The 19,692-nt window shown below is 45.0% G+C and overlaps 4 protein-coding genes across 9 annotated transcripts; 1 reads left to right on the forward strand and 3 right to left on the reverse strand.

The window, feature by feature from the left end:
* Positions 1 to 8: 8 nt before the first annotated feature.
* Positions 9 to 3,426, reverse strand: LOC122619192 (heterogeneous nuclear ribonucleoprotein 87F). Its single transcript, XM_043795950.1, has 4 exons — positions 3,227 to 3,426; positions 1,361 to 2,393; positions 1,186 to 1,291; positions 9 to 1,026 (listed from the first exon to the last, which is right to left on the reverse strand). Exons 1-3 carry the CDS (start codon positions 3,272 to 3,274, stop codon positions 1,191 to 1,193), a joined length of 1,182 nt encoding a protein of 393 aa, XP_043651885.1. The 5' UTR covers positions 3,275 to 3,426; the 3' UTR covers positions 9 to 1,026; positions 1,186 to 1,190.
* A 553-nt stretch (positions 3,427 to 3,979) lies between these two features.
* LOC122620600 (serine-arginine protein 55) lies at positions 3,980 to 9,805 on the forward strand. 4 transcript variants are annotated; one of them, XM_043798149.1, is made up of 9 exons: positions 3,980 to 4,120; positions 4,400 to 4,557; positions 5,056 to 5,126; positions 5,196 to 5,303; positions 5,853 to 5,949; positions 8,303 to 8,376; positions 8,438 to 8,758; positions 8,961 to 9,125; positions 9,296 to 9,805. In XM_043798149.1, the coding sequence occupies exons 2-9, from the start codon at positions 4,432 to 4,434 to the stop codon at positions 9,408 to 9,410; spliced, it is 1,077 nt and encodes a 358-aa protein (XP_043654084.1). In that variant the 5' UTR covers positions 3,980 to 4,120; positions 4,400 to 4,431; the 3' UTR covers positions 9,411 to 9,805. The 4 variants fall into 4 exon arrangements, with proteins under 4 accessions (XP_043654084.1, XP_043654087.1, XP_043654085.1 ...); XM_043798150.1 differs by lacking the exon at positions 3,980 to 4,120 and having other exon boundaries at positions 5,868 to 5,949; XM_043798152.1 differs by lacking the exons at positions 8,303 to 8,376; positions 8,438 to 8,758; positions 8,961 to 9,125; positions 9,296 to 9,805 and adding an exon at positions 6,346 to 7,810 and having other exon boundaries at positions 4,112 to 4,130; positions 5,868 to 5,949.
* Positions 9,806 to 10,119: 314 nt separating this feature from the next.
* LOC122622688 (two pore potassium channel protein sup-9) lies at positions 10,120 to 17,158 on the reverse strand. Of its 3 annotated transcripts, XM_043801335.1 has the most exons (9): positions 17,048 to 17,158; positions 14,803 to 15,660; positions 14,361 to 14,516; positions 14,136 to 14,262; positions 13,846 to 14,036; positions 13,595 to 13,782; positions 12,484 to 12,644; positions 12,047 to 12,079; positions 10,120 to 11,836 (listed from the first exon to the last, which is right to left on the reverse strand). In XM_043801335.1, the coding sequence occupies exons 2-9, from the start codon at positions 14,927 to 14,929 to the stop codon at positions 11,593 to 11,595; spliced, it is 1,227 nt and encodes a 408-aa protein (XP_043657270.1). In that variant the 5' UTR covers positions 14,930 to 15,660; positions 17,048 to 17,158; the 3' UTR covers positions 10,120 to 11,592. The 3 variants fall into 3 exon arrangements, with proteins under 3 accessions (XP_043657270.1, XP_043657271.1, XP_043657273.1); XM_043801336.1 differs by lacking the exon at positions 12,047 to 12,079; XM_043801338.1 differs by lacking the exons at positions 10,120 to 11,836; positions 12,047 to 12,079; positions 12,484 to 12,644 and adding an exon at positions 12,707 to 12,955.
* A 998-nt stretch (positions 17,159 to 18,156) lies between these two features.
* LOC122622689 (26S proteasome non-ATPase regulatory subunit 9) lies at positions 18,157 to 19,629 on the reverse strand. Its single transcript, XM_043801339.1, has 3 exons — positions 19,495 to 19,629; positions 18,824 to 19,150; positions 18,157 to 18,759 (listed from the first exon to the last, which is right to left on the reverse strand). Exons 1-3 carry the CDS (start codon positions 19,594 to 19,596, stop codon positions 18,526 to 18,528), a joined length of 663 nt encoding a protein of 220 aa, XP_043657274.1. The 5' UTR covers positions 19,597 to 19,629; the 3' UTR covers positions 18,157 to 18,525.
* Positions 19,630 to 19,692: the final 63 nt, after the last annotated feature.

A 19,692-nucleotide genomic window follows, 5' to 3' on the forward strand; every position in this document is an offset into this window, starting at 1 on the left:
TGGGTAGGTAACATTGGTTAGGATTTTATTTTGCTTGCATCTCGTCGCATTCGTTTCAATCGTAACGAACTAATTACAGAATGTTTGTGATATTTGTTTAGCGGTTTCTTTTTGTCTGGCTTAGCGTAGCATCTACTTCTTAAGGACTAACAGAGTTGGTATGTATATATGGATTTCGCTTGCTAGGACACCACTTCTTGGCCACTGTGCAGCGTGTACACAAATATGCGTGGCATTCGCTTTTCAGGAATTGGGATCTTGTTTGCCATAAATCATAGAATAAATATATAAAAGTTCTTAGTTGTACAAAAAAGTGATTACAAAATATGGTTCTATTTGATTTCTTACATTTCGCTGGATCGCTATAAAATAAAATCAATTGAAAATACATCTAGCTGTGGGCCATTTCGACATGAATAAATATCAAGGAAGGTACTCTACCTTATAACACCCTTACAACAACTGGATCTCGAGGAGAATCCATCGTCGCTCAGTTGGTAGTCAATTTTATACAATAAAATTATTGTTTAATTTATATTTTGTTGGTTGGTTTGTTTGTTTCTTTTCTTTTCTTTTCGTTTGTTTTCTTTGTTTTTGTTTATATAGTTAAAACTAAGCGTTCAGAGTTCTTAGCATCCTAAACATGAATTGATCAGCGAATTAATGGTTACAAAAGAGAGATAGCAGCATTCAAACTGTGGACAAGTGGCGCCGATTCGTTTCGTTTTGCTTTTGGCTGTTTTGCTAAACGCATTTTTATTTGCTCGGTGCTTTTGGCAAGTGGTTTTTGGTTTTGGCCTGCAGGTTCTAAGGCCGGACCCAAAACTGAATGCTTGCACTGGCACTCGGCCTCGTTATTGGTTCTGCATCTGGATTTCTTGGTTCTGATCTTGTCTGCCTGGTCTGACACACACCTGCTACTGATTGCCTGCCTGTGAATGTGCTTGTGCCTCTGCATCTGCCTGCCTAGACTGCCTGTTTGTCGTCTAGCTTGAACTGACACTGTCTCTCTCTATGTGTGTTTACCTAGTTGCGAAAGAGGAGAAAATTTTGCATTAGCTTGGATTCGTTCCGAATGAGATTGATTGCTTGGCTACCAACTAGCTGCCAATAACGACCAAAGATCCGAGCGTTCGAGATATTACGATGGGATAGGACCTGCGGTGCCAGTTCATTTATATTTACCTTGTCTAGTAACGTCTATTGCCGCCGCCCATGTTGCCACCCTGTCCACCGCCTCCGGAGTTGTAGTTGTTGCCGACAAAGCCTTGACTACCTCCACCCTGGTTACCTGTAAAAAATGAATGCATGGTTTAAGCTTGTCTACATTATAGTCAAATAACTAAATTATCTATCTTACCCTTGTTGAATCCTCCACTGCCTCCTTGACTGTAAGGAGCTGGACGGTTGTTGCCAAAGTTGTTGTTGCGCTGTGGTCCACCGCCGTAGCTCTGCTGGTAATCGTTGCCGAAGCCTCCGCCACCACCACCACCGTTACCGCCCCAGCTACCATTGCTGTTGCCGCCGTAGCCACCGCCACCGCCGCCACCGTTCCAGCCGCTGTTGCCGCCACCCTGGTTGTTCCATGGGCCACCTCCGCTTCCGCCCTGCTGGTTCCAACCGCCCGAGCCGCCACCCTGACCGCCTCCAAAGTTGCCGCCGCTGTTGCCGAAGCCGCCGCCTCCAGCTCCGCCCCAGTTGCCACCACCGTTCTGCCTGTTCTGGCCTCCCCAGCCACCGCCGCCGCCTCCCTGGCCACGATCGCCCTGGCCGCCACGACCGCCAGCACGAGGACCTCCGCGTCCGCCCTGGCCACCGCCACCTCCTCCGCCTCCACCACCGCCCTGGCGATCCATGTCCTGTTTGGCAATCGCCTTCTTCACGTCCAGGCTCTTGTTCTTAATGGTGTGGTTTTTCTGGAGAATGATTTTGTCCACGGGATCGTAGTCATCGAACTCAATGAAGGCAAAGCCGCGCTTCTTGCCTGTGTCCTTGTCGGAGACAATGTTCACGCCCACGATCTGGCCAAAGTCCTTGAAGTACTCGCGCAGGCACTCCTCATCGTGATCGTCACGAAGTCCGCCAACAAAGAGCTTCTTCACCGTAGCTCCCGCGTTCGGGGCATCGATCTCCTGGCGCGGCACAGCCCTCTTGGGCTCCACGGTGCGTCCATCGATCTTGTGTGGCCTGGCATTCTGTGCATTGTCGATCATGTACGACTGGGAGTACGTGATGAACCCGAAGCCCCGAGAGCGCTTCGTCTTGGGATCCTTCATCACCACCACGTCCACAATGTTGCCCCATTTCTCGAAGTGCGCCTTGAGGCCATCGTCCGTGGTGCGGTAGTCCAATCCGCCGATGAACAGTTTGCGCAGCTGCTCTGGCTCGGTAATCTGTGGGTGCATTTAAAACGGATTCAGGGTCAGTAGATATACTATCACTAAAGAGGTCCTCTAAATTAAATGGAGCATTGAAATGAATTAACCAAAAACACTCTGTTTTAAAACGACTTGAAACTAATAAATCAAATCCATTTTTTAAAATTAGTCTCATTTTTAGTCTTGATTCTAAAGCCAATGTTAGTTTAAAATTAATAAATATGATAAAAGAGAGTAATAAACCGTTTGATTTATTTTGTTTAAAAACGTGTTTATATATATATATAAATATATATTCTTGAGTATATGCAGCTGTTTTTATAAGATTTATGAATAAAACGATAATAGTGCTCAAATATCCTTGATTCAAAGTGTGTACAAATTGCTATCTTATCGTTGGTAAGAGGCAGAAAGATTTGTACCACATGGGAAATTATCAGATCGATACGATCAGAGATCGAATGAGATTGGCCAGTGTTTATTATAGTAATTTACCTGGCGAGAAAACGCCGCCCGCCATTTTCTTTTTTACTATTTGCACCGCCATGACAGCCCGTATGTATATGTATATATGCAATGTCTGTGTGTGTCCATACGCGCATGCATGAATTTTCGTTTTCTTTTTGCGGCAAGGCAAACAGCCGGCAACTTTTTCAACGGCAATTACATATATTTGTCGCAAAAAGGGGTCAATAAACTTGTACTTTGTTAAATTCGCACAGACTTCCACGTACTTTTCTTTCGGGGCAAAAGCCGCGTGCTATATTATATGCAAGAATTGTCAGCGTCGACATTTTGCACTTTTCCACGCGCTGGCACAAAAAGTAATTGAACATTTTGTCACTCACCTCGTCGCCATCGTCGTAGTTTCCGTTGGAGTCGTTAAGATCCGCCATTTTTGTATTGTTTGTTCTTAACACTCAAGCAGCTTCAAAGTCCAAGCACCGTATGTCAGGTATTACTGTTTTGTTTTATTTTATTCACAGCGAATGCACAAAAAAATAAAATGTACAGCACGCACAAAGGAATTAGTGTGCAATGTGACCAGGTGTTGAGTACGCCAAAATGCCAACACATTGCGTATCGCAAAGAATTGGAACGATAGTTGCATTGCAATAAGGGGGTTCATCAATAAAGCCACTGAAAAATGTGTTAAATTTACCATTAAACAACTATTATTTTGTACGTGTTATAAAACATTTTACTTAAAACAGTATCATCCGATAAGGAAAAAAAATACTATGTTGTCTTTAAAAAATATTTTTTGTGCTGCTCTTAAAATGTATTATTAAATTTATATTATTATTATTACCGTGATAAGCAACCAATACATAACAAATGCTATCATTTATAAGCTTATGTTGCTATAAAGAGATTGAAATGTGTTGAGAATTATAGAAAAATATTTAATTATGAGAAAAGCGTTCTAGAAAAAAAACTTTGATTTATTTTTGTATATAACAAATGAAAGATTAAATCAAATTAAATAGTAGTGTTATTTATATGAGTGCGTGCTAGAATACCCTCGTGGCAGCGAAACGCATTGCCCGCCCAAAACATCGATAGGCAAAATATCGTTTCATTCCACCGTTGGATTGACTGTCATACATCGCTTTCGTCTGTCACTTTCACTTCCGTTTGTGTCGAGTCGCTTGCGTTTTTTCGTGTGGTAAAGAAGTCTGATAAATAGAGTGCGGCAGCGAGTAAATTGTAAATTTGCCACAAATATTCTTCAGTAAACGGTACGTGCTAGTGAGTACGATTAAGTGAAGAACAGCGCATATTTTGTGCTATTGAATTGACTCGTTTTTGCAACGGTTCTGTACACCCGGTACATTGCGAGCGTGTGTGTGTGTCTGCCGTCTGTATGTGGTGGCCGCCATCTTGGCGAAACACACACAACGCGTGCATATGTGCGGTTTTTTTCTTCTTTCATTCTGAAAGGACAGTCGAGCAAAATAGAGGCTGGAAAATTAAACGGTTCCCTTGCTGATTATATACCTATATGCATTATTTTGCAGCACCTGCTCCAGATACGTAAAGAACCGTTATCATGGTGGGATCTCGAGTGTATGTGGGCGGTCTGCCCTACGGAGTGCGCGAGCGCGATTTGGAGCGCTTCTTCAAAGGCTACGGCCGCACTCGCGATATTCTCATCAAAAATGGCTACGGCTTTGTGGTGAGTACGAAATCCATATTCACAAGTTATAAACAAGATTGGGCATAGTTTTAGCTGGCATAGTGCCGAAAGTCAAGAAAATCGATTTCAAGACATTTCTGCAGGCCTCGCTTGTGTAAAAGTACTGTAACAGTAGCGGACGCTTAAATACCCTTGCTTGAACATAAGATCTTCACACTTGATATTACTATGCTAGGTAACAGGAAATTAGGGTTGTTTTGGCACATGTCGTTGCTTCTTAGACATAATTATTCCATTAATTGTCTGTTCAAAACAGTGAGGTAAAAGCAATTACTTGTACAACCGGTCTATTAAAAACAACAAAACACAAAAAAACATATAATTCTGAAAACTATCGTGTTTCCATAAAAGAACCACGTTAAAAACTCCACGTAAGTGCGTGACATAGTAAACAACAAATAGGTGGGGCATTCTGCAAAGGCTGGGTAACCTCATACTAATTCCATAATCAATACTAATCACTAATTGAATTTTCAGGAATTCGAAGACTACCGCGATGCCGACGATGCCGTCTATGAACTAAATGGCAAAGAGCTGCTGGGCGAACGGTGAGTTGCTAGATATCAGCCAGCTCAAGTACGACGTGACTCACATTTGTGTGTTCTATATTCTTGCAGTGTGGTTGTCGAACCCGCCAGAGGTACCGCTCGTGGCAGCAACCGCGACCGCTACGACGATCGATATGGTGGTCGGCGGGGCGGCGGCGGTGGTCGTTATAACGACAAGTAAGTAGTACGGCCAGTGGGCCCTAAAACCGGACCAAAGTAGCGACGATACCGTCCTCTAACTTCGTTTGCGTTGAAGTTTGCCCTAGAATTAGCACTGCCAAATTGTTTTGTTTGAAATCTCCATTCACACAGATGCAACCAGCTTAAATCGATTTGTTTACAATGCTCTTGCTAAATTTAATACTGACTTGCATAATTTTATATTTTTTTTTTTGTGTAGCATTTATGTTGAGTAATAACAACTATTTGATAATTTAATCATATAAGCTGATTTCCCCTGTGTGGAAGGAACCCAAAAGACACTGACTTGCTGTTAATATTATTATTTCCAAGACGCTCCGTTTTCCTATGCATACTATGAGTTCCTTTTATTTGCACGTTACCCATTCGCATAGTATGTAAAATTTTTAATTTTTTGCGCATAACCCGAATGTAAATATGCATATGCTGGAATATTCACCATTAGCGTTGATTTTTGTGATGGAGCAGCGGGAGCAGCAGCGCAGTGTCAATACTAATTAGCGAATCCATTCAATTATTCACCAGAAACAAAAATTCCAGATCATCCTCTCGTTATGGCCCACCGTTGCGCACTGAGTACCGCCTGATTGTGGAGAATTTGTCTAGCCGCGTTAGCTGGCAGGTAAGTGAGCATGGAACGATACATCGCGCCTATGGCGTGGTAATCACTGTAGCTTAGATTCGAGGAGTGTAGTACTAGTATTAAAACGGCTAACCGATTGAAATGGATAACTTTTACACCCATTAATCAACTTACCCATCCCAGAACCAAGCACCCTTTTCGAGCCCCTTTTTGATTTCGAATTACTCCCCGGTGTCTCTGTCCTGTTTTGTGTTTTAACTCCTCCACTCTGACTAGAGACAACTCTTTAATCTGTAATTTAGCCATAAGCTGTACAGTTGACCTAGGCTTAAGTGAAACGAAACAAAAGATATTGCTAAAACCCTGGTACTGATCGGTGTAATCTACCCACCATTACTTTCTCTTGCACACACCAACCGAAACCGATAAAAAAAGAGTTTGATGTGCTTTGACTGAGAGATTCCCTACTCGGCTTGGGCCCAATCTAAAACCGAAAGAGAATCGAATTGAATCGAATCTAATTGAATCGCCGTGAGAAAGACAAGCTAGTGACCGACCGGTTCAGAGTGTTACCCAAAACCATGATGTGGTGGAAGACAGAGAGAGACAGTCCCCAGAGCAGCCCCAGATTGGTTTCGATCTGCGAACTACGATCTGCGACCAACGACCGACCTCCACGATGCGCCATCACCGCCGCCTCATCCATCCGTCTATTCCAAATATTCGAAAACATAATACAGAAAACATAAAGAAATGAACAAGTCGATCAGAATCGAACGTACAACACGAACACCAAACTGAATGCAATACCAAAATCAGAAAGCAGACGAAGGCGATGGACGTTGATGAGCTGCCCGGGTCAAAAGGCCAGCCCACGTATTTAAGCCCACTGATTCAAAAGACGTAGGCTGGCCTCTTGCGTTAGGTATTTAACTCTCTGCTAAAAACATTCACAATTTTAATTACCAACAATATTATATAAAGAATTGTCAAATTCCTTATAGCCATTGTGAGTGTGAGGGTGCGTATCGAATCAATCGAATGTGGTTAGATGAGAAGCTTGCGTTCGCTAATTCTGAGATGATGTGATGGTCTTGGCGACGATGAGAGATGAGCATATGACGATGATCGATCGATGACGATGACACGATGCTGGTCGCGCATTCAGATACCAACTTCGGCTAGTGCCTCCGAACTTAGTCCTTCCCCCCATTCCCGGTTCTTCTGGCATCTGGCTCTGGCTTACGGCTGTGGCTCTAGCTACGGCTACGGCTCCGGCATACGGCTACCGGCTCCGTCTCCGGCTGAGACTAGCGACTAGACAACCAACACAACCCGTTGGAGAAGCGAGAGCAGCGTCCCGAAACGTATTTCTTATTTTTGCAGTTCGTTTGTGCGTGAGGTGCCGAAGCCGCTGGTTGTTGTCCGCCTCTGACCGGCAAACTGCTCCACTCTCCGGCTCTCTGGTGCGGTGGTTCTGGCCAGCGATGTCTGCTCTGATCTGATCTGACCTCCTGACTGTATCCGGTGTGTGGCTTCCTCCGAAACTAAACGAAAACAGCTACCGCAACACTTGAATACCTTTTTGCCAATTTTAATATGATTCTGTTGTACATGAAAAACATAACATAACTAAGTACTTGGTACGCGGCCAATCCAAACCAAAACGAAAACCAAATCCAATGTAACAAAACGTAACGAGCTCTGGCCATCCATCCGCTCATCCGCCTGCCTGGCCACTGGTTCTCTGGCTGACTGGTCGAGTTAACGATGTTCGATCGGACTTTCGATGAGGTCATGAGGTGTCCTTGGTGTCATTGGCCCACAGTTACTAGGCAGACAGTCTAAACTCTCGGTGTAGAAACGATGTGTGTGTCCTCCTCTCTCTGAAAGCGCATTAAGTAAGAATTCAATTACAACTATTTTGTTAACTTTAATTTATTTCCAAACCAAATCAACTCTATATATATCTACTATCAATTGCCAACCACTGTTAACTATGATTGTTTACGCTTAAGTTTTGTGCCGCGTGCAGCGTGGAGTGTTTGAATGTTGTGCTCGGGACGCTCTGGGCACCTCTTCCTTTTCTCCTGGCCAAGCGAATCCTTCGTCCGGAGTGAGGTTCTCGGTTTCCACACGTAGGCAGGCGCGACAAGAGCACAGGATAGACGAACACAGGGGACTGAGTGAAGTGAGAGAGAGGGACTTGTGAGAGGCTGGGACTTGGTTAGGAGCCCCAATAACCCCGAAAAACATTCAGAATGCTCCGCCTGCTGCACGGGCTGTCCTTTGAGTTGCAACCACTGCCGTCGGATGCGAATTGTGCGAGACATCTGCCAAAACAATTTCACTAATTACTATATTTTCGTTTCGACTTTGTGCGTCCCTGCAGGATCTTAAGGATTACATGCGCCAGGCTGGCGAGGTCACCTATGCCGATGCCCACAAGCAGCGCCGCAATGAAGGGTATGTTTCAAAATGGAATTATTTTATATAACTAACTAACCAAAAATGTACTTCCTTGCAGCGTGGTTGAGTTCGCCTCGTTGTCGGACATGAAGACGGCCATTGAGAAGTTGGATGACACTGAGTTGAACGGCAGGCGCATTCACCTGGTCGAGGATCGTCGTGGAGGACGCAGTGGTGGTGGTGGTGGTGGTGGCGGCGGCGGACGTGGACGCTCCCGTTCGTCCAGCTCCCGTTCGCGCTCCCGATCCCGCAGGCGCTCTCGCTCCCGCCGCTCGTCGCACTCGCGCTCCAAGTCTCGCAGCCGCTCTAAGTCCCGTGGCGGACGCTCCAAGTCCAAGTCGCCAGTCAAGTCTCGTTCTCGCTCCCGCTCGCGCTCCAAGTAAGTAGAGAACATCGTTTTGTGGGGATCGTACTTAATATTGGTTGTATTGTACATACTTGAGGTTATTAAATGCTTTGTGATATATGCCCTAATATTAATTTAAATAGATTTTACTAGATAGAATACGTATTAATTGCGATCCCTGGCTTTGTGTTTTATATAATTATCCACTCATTTGATTACTTCACTTCTGCTGCAGCAAATCGCGTGACGTGTCCAAGTCCAAGTCGAAGTCCCACTCCCGCACCCGCTCCCGTTCTCCCAAACGTGAGCGTGACTCCCGTTCCCGATCGCGCTCCGTCTCGAAGCGCGAGTCCCGCTCCCGCTCACGTTCCAAGTCTATCCGCCGCGACTCCCGCTCACGGTAAGTTTGGCTACAATCCGATGACCTCGGCTCAATATAGACAGTTCACGATTCTTTCTTTCGTGCTTTCTTTGGTTTTGTTTGGATGCACCTGTTTGTAGCCCGCCAACAACGGTGGCGGTCGTTCAAAAGCTCGTTCTATAGTTTACTACAATGCCTTTCTCTTGCAGCGATCGATCCGCATCGGCTGACAACAAGTCGCGTTCGCACTCACGCTCCCGTTCGGCCTCGCCCAAAAATGGAAACGCCTCGCCGGACCGCAATAACGAGAGCATGGACGATTAGATTAGTTAGCTGTCCCATTAATATTAAAGCACTTGATTTTAGACTTCTACTATAACTATCCTACAAACATCAACACTCAGACACCCTACTACAACCAAAACTAATGAATACGAAATCATACAAATCCACCAATGTCGGGCCTCGTCATTTTTTTTAGTATATAACCACAAATTGTTCTAAGTTTTGTTTCGACACTTGGAGTTTCCCACTCGCCGGTGGGCCATGTGCTGGAAAATGACAGGGATCGATCCGTTGGACGGACGGGCCGCGAGTGTGCTGATTTGGATTCAAGGAGTGCACATAGGCCACGGAATTACTGCGACATGTACACCGGAACTCTTTAAATTGTCTATACGATGAGTAATTTCAATAAATACGGATAAATTTAAACTAAACATGTTTGTTTGCTTGGTGGTTTGCCAGCCTCAAAGAAATATATGGTATTCGGTTTAATCATATAAATTTAGTTTATTGTTTTTCTTTTTTGTTGTAATTTCGGAATATAAGTATATTACAAAGTCTTAGTTTCACTATTTCGCATTATTTGCTTGAATTAAAATTACAATTTCATTTGATTTTATTTATCTTGAATTTAAAGAACTCCAATGACAATTTGAACCTCATTGGCTGAAATATATTCTAGTTAAATATTTAAAATTTGGAAATGAATTAGCAATCTAAAAATCGTCACGCTAAATCAAATGCATAACTAAGTTTTATAAACTGACAAAGTTTTGGTACTAACAATATATCGTTTTTTGTTTTGTTTTTAAAGTAATTACTTGTACGAATTAAGTATACTATTATATACAAAGCACATAGGGATAAAAGAGATTTTTCTTTCCAAGCGTTTGACGTCTCGAGTGAGCAATGGGCCTTGCAAAATGCACCGACTAACTAGAACAGATAATCGAAAATCCTATTTTAAATGCGAATCGAATGGCGTAAAACAATTTCCATGGGTTGGGTATGCTTAAACTAAGTGACTGGGGAACTCGCCTCGACATTATCTACAACTATAACTAAATGCATTCTTTGCGTAAATGCGATAGGGGGAGGTCTTGGGGTCTGAGACGGTATATGTCATATACATATATATGTATATATGTCTGTCTGGCACGCGTACGATCCGCACATTATGGTGCCACACTCGTGTCACTGCATGTTGCACGTACGGCGATTTATTTGGCACATCGTGGAGTCACTAGAGTCGCTGGAGTCACTTGAGCACTGGAGCCAAGTACTTTGACACTTGGTTCGATCGAGGAGGTCGGCTTGGCTGCGGCCACTAACTATTCGTAAACTGATATCGAGTTGCGTAATCATAATAAGTCTGAATAAAATGGATTTTCAAACGTTATCTAACATTAATCGGCTATAGAGTATGTACAGCATTAATTTGACACTTCAATTGCGTTACTTTGGCTCCTGGCATGTACTCGTATCTATGCGTTCATATGCAACTTAGATTGAAACCGTTCGCGACTTCTTTGGAAAAAGCTAGCGTTCTTTTCATTTCAAATACTTAAGAAGAGTAGCGGCAGTTTGTTTTTGAATTTGGAATTTTGAAAGGCTTTGAAGGTTTCAAATTTGAATCCAAACTATATCGAATTTTAAACGCTACTAGTACAGCTTGATTTCAGCTCGAGGCCATCTGAATTGGGCTATTGGGTTCTACAGACAACTGGAGGAGGTTCGCGTTGAGATACAAAGACTACGAGTGAGTGCTGCCGTTCCATAATCTCTAGGTTCTATCGCTCGGAAGTGGCAGTGGTTTACATTCAATTGTATAGTGCCCTAGTTGTAAGTGTTGTATATATAATATAGGTTAAGTCTCTATCATGCCGACTACATGTTGTATAGATCTATGCACTAGTTCACATTGTAAATGCACACACATGGCATGTCCAAGTCGCGGGAGAGCCTACACAAACTATCGCACATTATCCAAGCGCCCAAGTCAATCAACACAACAATCAATCCAACAATCTATCAATCGTCCTGCGCCACATTCAGTTGCGAATCTACATAAGTATTTAAGTACTATTAGAGCCTTGTTATCACTTTCGATTTGTAAGTCGTTTTTGGCGAGGTCGTGGGCCACTTCGTTGTTCCAGGAACCCGTCAATCCTCCACCTCCATCCATAGATATCCATTTCGATATCGATATCGATATCGCCTCCTAGATGCGAATGGACAGCAGGGAGACATTGCGCTTGAGCAATGTGTGTGGCCGCAGCTCCATGCTCGCCGTATCCCCCATGTCGGCCATGTCCACGCCCATGTAGCTGCTGTCCATGGTCCCGCGATCGGCCAGGGTGTGCAGGCTCTGGGTGTCGTAGTCGTAGTTCAAATCCTGCATGGGCACCACCTCCGGCAGAAGGTGTCGGATGTGCGTTGGCGATCGCCTCAGCTTGTATTGGTTTCTGTGGGAGAAGATAGCAGGACACCAGGTTAGTAGCTCAATCTTGCAGGGCGGGGATACACAGCATGCATGCGAATGGGTGAAGCAGCCTGATTTTACTAGCATATATAAGTGTTTTGGTTCTTCACACTATCAGTTCAGATAAGGATTATGTGGATTATGGATTAGTAGAGTCAGGCTTTGCATGTAATCGGATGAAATGAAAGCTTACTCTGCATCGTTGTTCTTTCCCAAGTGGTTACTTCTGCAGATGCGCAAAGCAAAATGTGTAGTTTCAACAAAAATGAGTACACATAAACACAATATATATTAAGAGGCAGAAGAGAAGGCCAAATCACTCGAACGTCGAATAGTTTGAAGATAGTCTTTACCCCTTATGAACAATTATAGATTTAACATCAAAAATGCATCATTGATAAGACATACCATCCTCAAGTGAACTTCAAAAGTCCTTGTTATGGTATATCTAACCAACTGCATGGCAAACACATATACGATGCCAACTGGCTGGACAAAAAAGCGGAAATACTTGAGGTGAAGGACTTTAGAAGCCCCCAGACACTTCCGAGCCCCATCTCGGTTCACATTAGCCTCTCTCTGCGAATTGGCCTATCTTCTGAGCCCCGTGCTAATCGCCCAATTACGTACTTTTTGTGCCGGTTGCCATTGAGGCACATGCAGTGGCACGAGCACATGGACGAGGTGTTGCTTCCGTTCAGAGATTGGCCATCGTGTCCCTCGTAGCCGCTCAGAATGGATCCGTTGGATGTTATCACATCGCCCTCCAGCTTGACAGCCACTTGCAGCGCCTGGAAGGGGTTAATCAATGGGTTAGACGGGTATCTTATGGGGGATCCATGGGGGTGTTCTGAATGCCGAGTGGGTGGAGTATAGCGTTGAAGACTGGGAGCGGTATTCGTGTGGTTGTGGTGATTGCATATTCTTGGTGCTCTTTGGTTCAGTGTCGTAGAGTGGAAAGCCAGGTGGTGAAGCAGTTTGTGTTTTGGTTTTTGGGGTTTCTGGGGTTATTTGGGTTTTGGGGGGTGGTGTTGGTCGAAAGTATTGGAATCTGAAAAGCCGCAATCACCTCGTTGGTCCATAAACTGGACTTGGACATAAACTAAGCTCGCGTTTTGCATTCGATTCGATTCGTATCGGTTCGTTATGGTTTCGTTAAGTCAAAAGCAACCGAAAATATGCGAAAAAAGAAAATATTCGATTTATTCGATTTGATATTATCGGGTAGCTCTCGCATTTGGGCCTGCATTGAATAGATTGTATCAATTAATTTGTTCAAAACATTGGTAATATAAGTAGTTATCGAAAAAGTATAAAACCGAAGGTGCAAGATCAAGAATTAGCCAAGTGTGCAGCAAAGTGGCAAGCAGATATGTATGTAAAAACTATAGTTGATTTAAGAAGTTGTTGGTCGAGAGGTACGAGAGTATGAGACAGGTGGAAGTTATACGAATAAAAGTTACAAAATTGTTGTAGTACTATGGCAGCTAGGGTACAGTGAAGCGTTGCTATAAGGTAAGGCAAGGTAAGGTAAGGTAAAAACGGTAGAGTAAAGCGGTTGACTACCAAAACGAATGGGGAAAGGGCCTCGCTTGGCCGCATCAATGGCATGATAGTAATAAAATCCGAAAAAACAGTCCTCAAGTCTACGGTAATAGGCAATAGGCAATAGGTAATAGGTAGTAAATGGCATGAGTTGCTCGACTTACTCCCGCATCGAGCACTCGGATCTCGCACTCACCTGCATGGCCTGGGCCTCGTCGCGTCGCTCATCCTCGGTATTCATCGTAACAAACCTAAGTACTAACAAGTTCAGCGAGGCGGCCACGATGGCCAGGCCAAATAGTATAAATATCAGTGCGAACATCACGTACTCGGGCTTCCTGTTCAGTGCATTGTCCCGCTGCAGGGCTACCATGTCGCCAAAGCCTGTGGAAGTTCCAAAATTAGATTGGAATCGAGCAGTTCGCAGCGCACTCAGTGCACACTCACCTATAGTGGTTAAAGTAATAAAACAGTAATATACTGAATCGAAGTAGCTCCAGCCCTCAAATTTGGAAAAGGCCGCAGCACCGCCAGCTATCGTCAGCGAACTGAGTGTGGTCACAACACAGATGAGGTCCACCTCCGAGGCGACGGTCCTCTTGCAGCGCAGCGAGGAGCGGACCGCTTTGATAACGTAGCTGTGGGATGAGATCATGAGATCATGAAATGCTGCATACTCATAGGCACGGCACCCATTGAAGGTGATAGCATTCACCAGCATTTGGATTGAAACACACCTGCTCAGTCTATTCACTCTTTCTCCGATGCTCTGGAACATAACGAGGCCCAGGGGAATCCCCACGATGGCATAGCACATGGTGAAGAGCTTCCCGCCCACCGTGCTGGGCGTCGAGTGTCCGTAGCCTGAAATGGTGATGGTGATAGTGGTGGAGGTGGTGGTGGTGGTGGGTCATCGTGAGTGCTCCATGTGGTTACAACACAACGCTGGTTAGATAACTCACCTATGGTGGTAAGCACCGTGGTTGCATAATAGAATGCACCGGTGAATTTCCACTGCTGGCCGGCCTTGTGCGATTCCGATTTGAGCACCACAGTCTCCATGACTTTGAAGTCCTCCTGTGAGATATTGTATTTGCGTATTATCATATCCTCGGCATCTGCAATTAGTAACGAGAATGGCTTGAGTGCCTGTGACGCATTTCAGGTAATGGTGGCAAGCTGTGCACTTGACCATATTGGGGATTCCAAAGCGGAATGTAATGAGAAGTCTCTATATGAGTCTATATACTCGTACATATAAGTCACAAAAAGCTGTAGCTCAGGCAAAAAGAGGAACTGTTTGGTGCTACGAGGCGGATTGTGATTCATGTAATTTTTCTTTTGTTGCAAACACAAATTTTTCGTGCAGTGCACTGTGCAGTGGCACTTGAGAGTCGCACTCACCTTGCAGCGCCTCCCAACGACGCTTTTCCGTTTCCGATTCGAGGGCGTCAAAGACGGCGGCGCCGACTAGCAGATAGGTAAATGTACACACGATCAAGGATATCGTGCGCACATTTTGTTTCTTCATTCTTCATTTAGGCGAGTATTGGGTGAGTTGATCCTTTGTTCACTGGCGTCGCCTCCGCTTGCGGTACAGTTTGCACGGCTTTTCCTGGCTGTTGCTGCTGCTGCTACTGCTGCTGCTCACCTGGCTCACCTGGCTAAGCGGGCTGCACCTGCCGTCGTCCATATGAATCCTGCTCGTCCTTTCCGGGTGCCGCGACTCACGCTCAAAGGACAAACTACCCAAATTGGGTTATGACCCCAACACAACCCGACACAACCCGAACCGGCTGCACTCTAGTTTCGTAGTCTCTGCTGATTTCTTTTTGGGCAAACTCACTTAGCACTTTGATTGCATTAAAAATAATATCACTTGGGGCAAACGGGGGTGGAGCAAGTGCTGGTGCTGGTGCTGGGTTCACGTTTTAGTCGGTTAGCTCCTGGCGAGGAGGCGGTGGTGGCGTTTATTTCTGTCACAGGCCGTGGGCCTTTGTCCTCGTCGCGTTCGTTGCGCCGTCCATGTCCTTGCGTTATTTATGCTGCCAGTGAACGTAGCCGTGGGTGTGTGTGTGCTAGTGCTGCTGCCAGTGCATGTGCATGTGCATGTGCGGGCCATGCTGCAATCCTTCATCGGGCGACGGCGCTGCTCCTGCTCTCAAGGATTATGGTGCCACTGGTGCTGGTGCTGGTGCTGCTGCTCCTGCGGGTGACGGGCGCCATCGCGCTGCACTTGTAGTTTCTGCCGCCGTGTCCTTCCTGCGTGAAATGGCTCGAATTAGGGTTTTGCTTTATGGCCGGGCTAAAAATAGCGACTGCAACTAATCTGTCATCATCAATACTACGCTCCCACTACACTCGGTTGCCCCTATGGAGCTTCGCCTACAGTCGTGGTCAACCTAAAGGCACTGTCATCATTGTGTTCTCTATAAAAAGTACTGAGTTCCCAGTATGTGGTAATAATAACCATCAAATATAAGGTTATTTTCAACTTTTAACACAGCCTTTTGATCAGTAATGCTCTAAAATAGGAAACTCCCACGAAAAGGTGCCTAAAATGTGAAAGGTATTAACTTCTTTTCCTTTTTCATATCGAATATCAAAGCATATTTGTAAGCACCTTTTCAAGTAAACTGCGAAACTAAAAGTATATCGTAGCATACTTTTAGACACCTATTTAAGAAAAATTGTGTTCCCAATGAAGTCTGCAGTCTTGAAACTCAACAAATGGCTCTGGACAGTGTGTATTTAAGTGCCTAAGGACTTCTGATCCTTTTCGAAACGTCAAGGATCGACTTCAACTTCGTTTTTGTGCCAACATGATGACCGGCGCTGTGTGTACTCCTCATCTCAGCTCACACACACATATGTACACACACACACACGCCCACCACACAAACATGCAAATGAATTTTTCATTTGCATGTGTCCTTCGCCCAATGAGCGTAAGGACTTGTGGACACACTGGCACAACTGGCACTTTTTGGCAACGTGTGAGGCTGCAAAATCTCAGCTGTAATTGTTGAATAATTCAGTTAGCGCGCGGGATAATGAGACGCCGAAAACTGAAAATGAAAGCTCCTCCTTGGATTTCTCTCAACTGTGAGTGCTTTTGTGTGAGTGTGTGTGTGTGGCCATCTAACGCCAATTTATTGATGAACAATGGGGCAGCATTGCAGTGTCTCTGAATTATTCAACTGTGTGTGTGTGTGTGTGTGCGTGCGAGTGTGTGAGAGTGTGTGTGTGTGTGTGGGGCTCGAAACGCGTTGAAGTGTACGCACGCACACAAGCGCAGCGCAGACACAGGCTTTTTTTAATTCATCGAGTGTAGCAGCCGAAATGTTGGTCCTTCGGTGCGGATTGTGGGGGTTGGTTTTCCTTCGCCCCTCCGCGACGCACAGACACACACACTTACACACACACACGCAGGAAAAGGATGCCCGCCCTTAGTTAACTTTTTTGTTAGTTTCCCCGCTGCCTGTTTGTTGTGCTATTTCGCGCAGCTTTCGTTCCCATTCCATCACAATTCCCATGCACTGGCAATGACAGTGACACTATCAAGAGTCTGCCCCCCATTCCGCCACTCCAGTTCGCGAAAAAAAGGGAACAGTGGAACTGTTTCATTATATAAAGCCCGCACACATACACATCCTTTCCGCCGCACAGGACGAACTCGAACGGCTCGCAATTTTCATCGGTCGCGATTTGGCAGCAGGCAGATCCTTTCAAATGCTCGCGATAATTGCACAAAAATTCAGCGGCGCCCCACGATTTTTTCACTAGCGTAATTTGGCTGCGATTGGGCCGCACTTTCGTCCTGTCGCCACTCGGATTCGCATCCGTAATGCTCTCGATTCGACGGCTGCGGCAGCTTTGGTCCGGCGCACAAAACAAACGCACTAGTGGGGGATAATAATTGTTGTTGTATATTTTGGCCAGGAATTGGAAATGTTTTTTGCCAGTCGCTGTGGTTGAATAATTACAATGCAATTGTAATTATCCTTTTTCGTGGCAATCGGATGCTGCGGCGCGGGTGAAAAAAGTTTAAAACTTTTGCGCTGCGTGTTGCTTAAATAGATTTTCGGGCGAAAGCTCGTCCTGCCAAAATCTCTCTCTTTGCGGAAACTCTCTCTCTCGCTGTTAAGTTAACATGCGTTCTAACCGGTTAAGCTAATTCTGTTGTGGGTTTTGGTGTGAGTCCGGGCTGCACACTGTTGCTTAAAAAACAAACATTGATATAATTATCTAAACAAAATAAATGACTTTGCTCTAAATTAAAAACTATCATTCATATTTATCAACAATGCACCCATACGATTATATCGCTCAATTAAGAGATAACATATTTTGTACCTTAGGGAGAATTACAGTTTGATGGATATTGTGCGCGAACTAAGTTCTCGAACATTGGTTGAGAACTTGAATAGTGTGCCAGGCTGTTCAAAAACAGAATTTAAATTTCTCTGCGACATTTATATTTTAATTTTTTTGAATTGTTCTCCACTACTAAGTTTTAAAGCTTTAAAGCAGAGAGCTATGCCGTCTGTTAAATTTTAATTTTATAATAAACGTTGCAATATATTTTATATATACATATGAATTTCATTCAGCTAACTACTAAAATTGAACATAAGACAGAAAGAGGAATGGTTAAATCCTATTCAATTCTAATAACGTTCATTTTATGATTTAAAGAAATCATTTATAATATAGTTGTATTATATTTAATTTTTATTGAACAGTACAAGCGTTAAAAAAACTTATTTGTTAGTAAAAACGTCCTGTAATTTGTATTATGTTACACATCATTTAAAAAAAATGATTAAAAATTAAATGCAAAAAAAAATTGGTTACAATTCCAACCAAACCCCTGAATCACAATATCATCCTTGTGGCTGTCGCCTGTGCACCTTGTGTCACTCCCTTGCTGCTCCTTGGCCCAGTGACCCGGCTGTCAGTCAGTCAGCGAGATGACTCCGGCTTTAATTGGTCCGAAAACCAAACCAAAAATCAATGTTCGCAATTTGGAGCACGCATGTTCAGTGGTCTGGCCATGGGCTAATAACTGAAATGCAGGGCAAGAGTACACAGGCAACTCGAAGAAAGCTTAAACAGGTAACTGCATCAGTGCTCCATCGCCTCGGGTGGCAGGACGATGTTGCAGCCAAGGAGTCCGCGTCCACTCCAGGTTTTCGGCACCAGGATCAGGTCCAGCTGCTGCTCGGCGCGCTTCACTTTCAGCTGGACATTCTGGCTCTGCATGTTGCGCACCAGCTCGCCAATCTGGGCGAGATCTCCCTTGAAGTTGTCGCTGTTGATGGAGCCAAAACGGAGGATGGCATCGCCCACACAGAGACCCTGAAATGGTAAAAGATGGCACCATTAATCCTGTGATATTCGCCTGTTTACTACGTTCACTCACAGCTCTCTCGGCGGGCGAGTCGGGACTGACCAGGTTGACCACCACGATGGCGCGCGCAGGTGCAAGGTCCGCGATATTAGCGCCGCCGGGTGATCGGTCGCTGTCCAAGTCCAGAGCGGAGGCGCGGTTCACCAGCTCCGGATCTGTGGTGGCAATCTCGCTGTGATATTGGTTTAGCAGCGCCTGGATCTGGTTCATGAGCTCCTTGTGGTCGTTCTGCAGGCAGATGATCGTTTGGCGCGCCAGGCGCACCTGGTAAACGTCAATGTCGTTGCGGGGAAAGCCCTCGGCGTCCACCAGTGGTCCGCTCATGCCCACATTTTCGTTCTGAAGGAAGGGATCGTGCTTAATGTCACTGGGTTTTGAGTTATCTTGCAGCATAAACACCAGAATTTGCTCAACTACAATAGTGTATATACCCTACCCTAACTATAGGGACTCTTGTTCTCTAATGTTGTACTGCTTGTGCAAGTGGACATGCCCCAAACAATAGTAGGGTATAGAACACATTCATATTTAGGGTACAATTCATCCATATGCCATCTGTCACAGCTTAAGAACAGACGATCATGGATACCCGCGAAGGTGCGTCGCGAACAGCTTGCCACACTGTGTACACCCCATCCCAGCTGCTACAGGGTATCGGCCGATGAGCATGCAAATTTACTTACGGCGGCCAGGATCTGTCCGTTTCGGCTGATCTGTGCCTCCAGCTGCTTCTTGGCGTTCATCAGCCGCTCCAGGCGCTCCTTGGTGGTGGTCCCTGCGGCCATGACTTCCCCTTCGATTCGAGTTATTCGAGCGCTCGTGCCAGAAAACACAAATTTGTTGATTTTTGTTAATGTTTTCACTTGGACAAGAGAGCAGCG

Source organism: Drosophila teissieri, chromosome 3R (genome assembly GCF_016746235.2).
Source record: "Drosophila teissieri strain GT53w chromosome 3R, Prin_Dtei_1.1, whole genome shotgun sequence".
Classification (NCBI taxonomy): domain Eukaryota; kingdom Metazoa; phylum Arthropoda; class Insecta; order Diptera; family Drosophilidae; genus Drosophila; species Drosophila teissieri.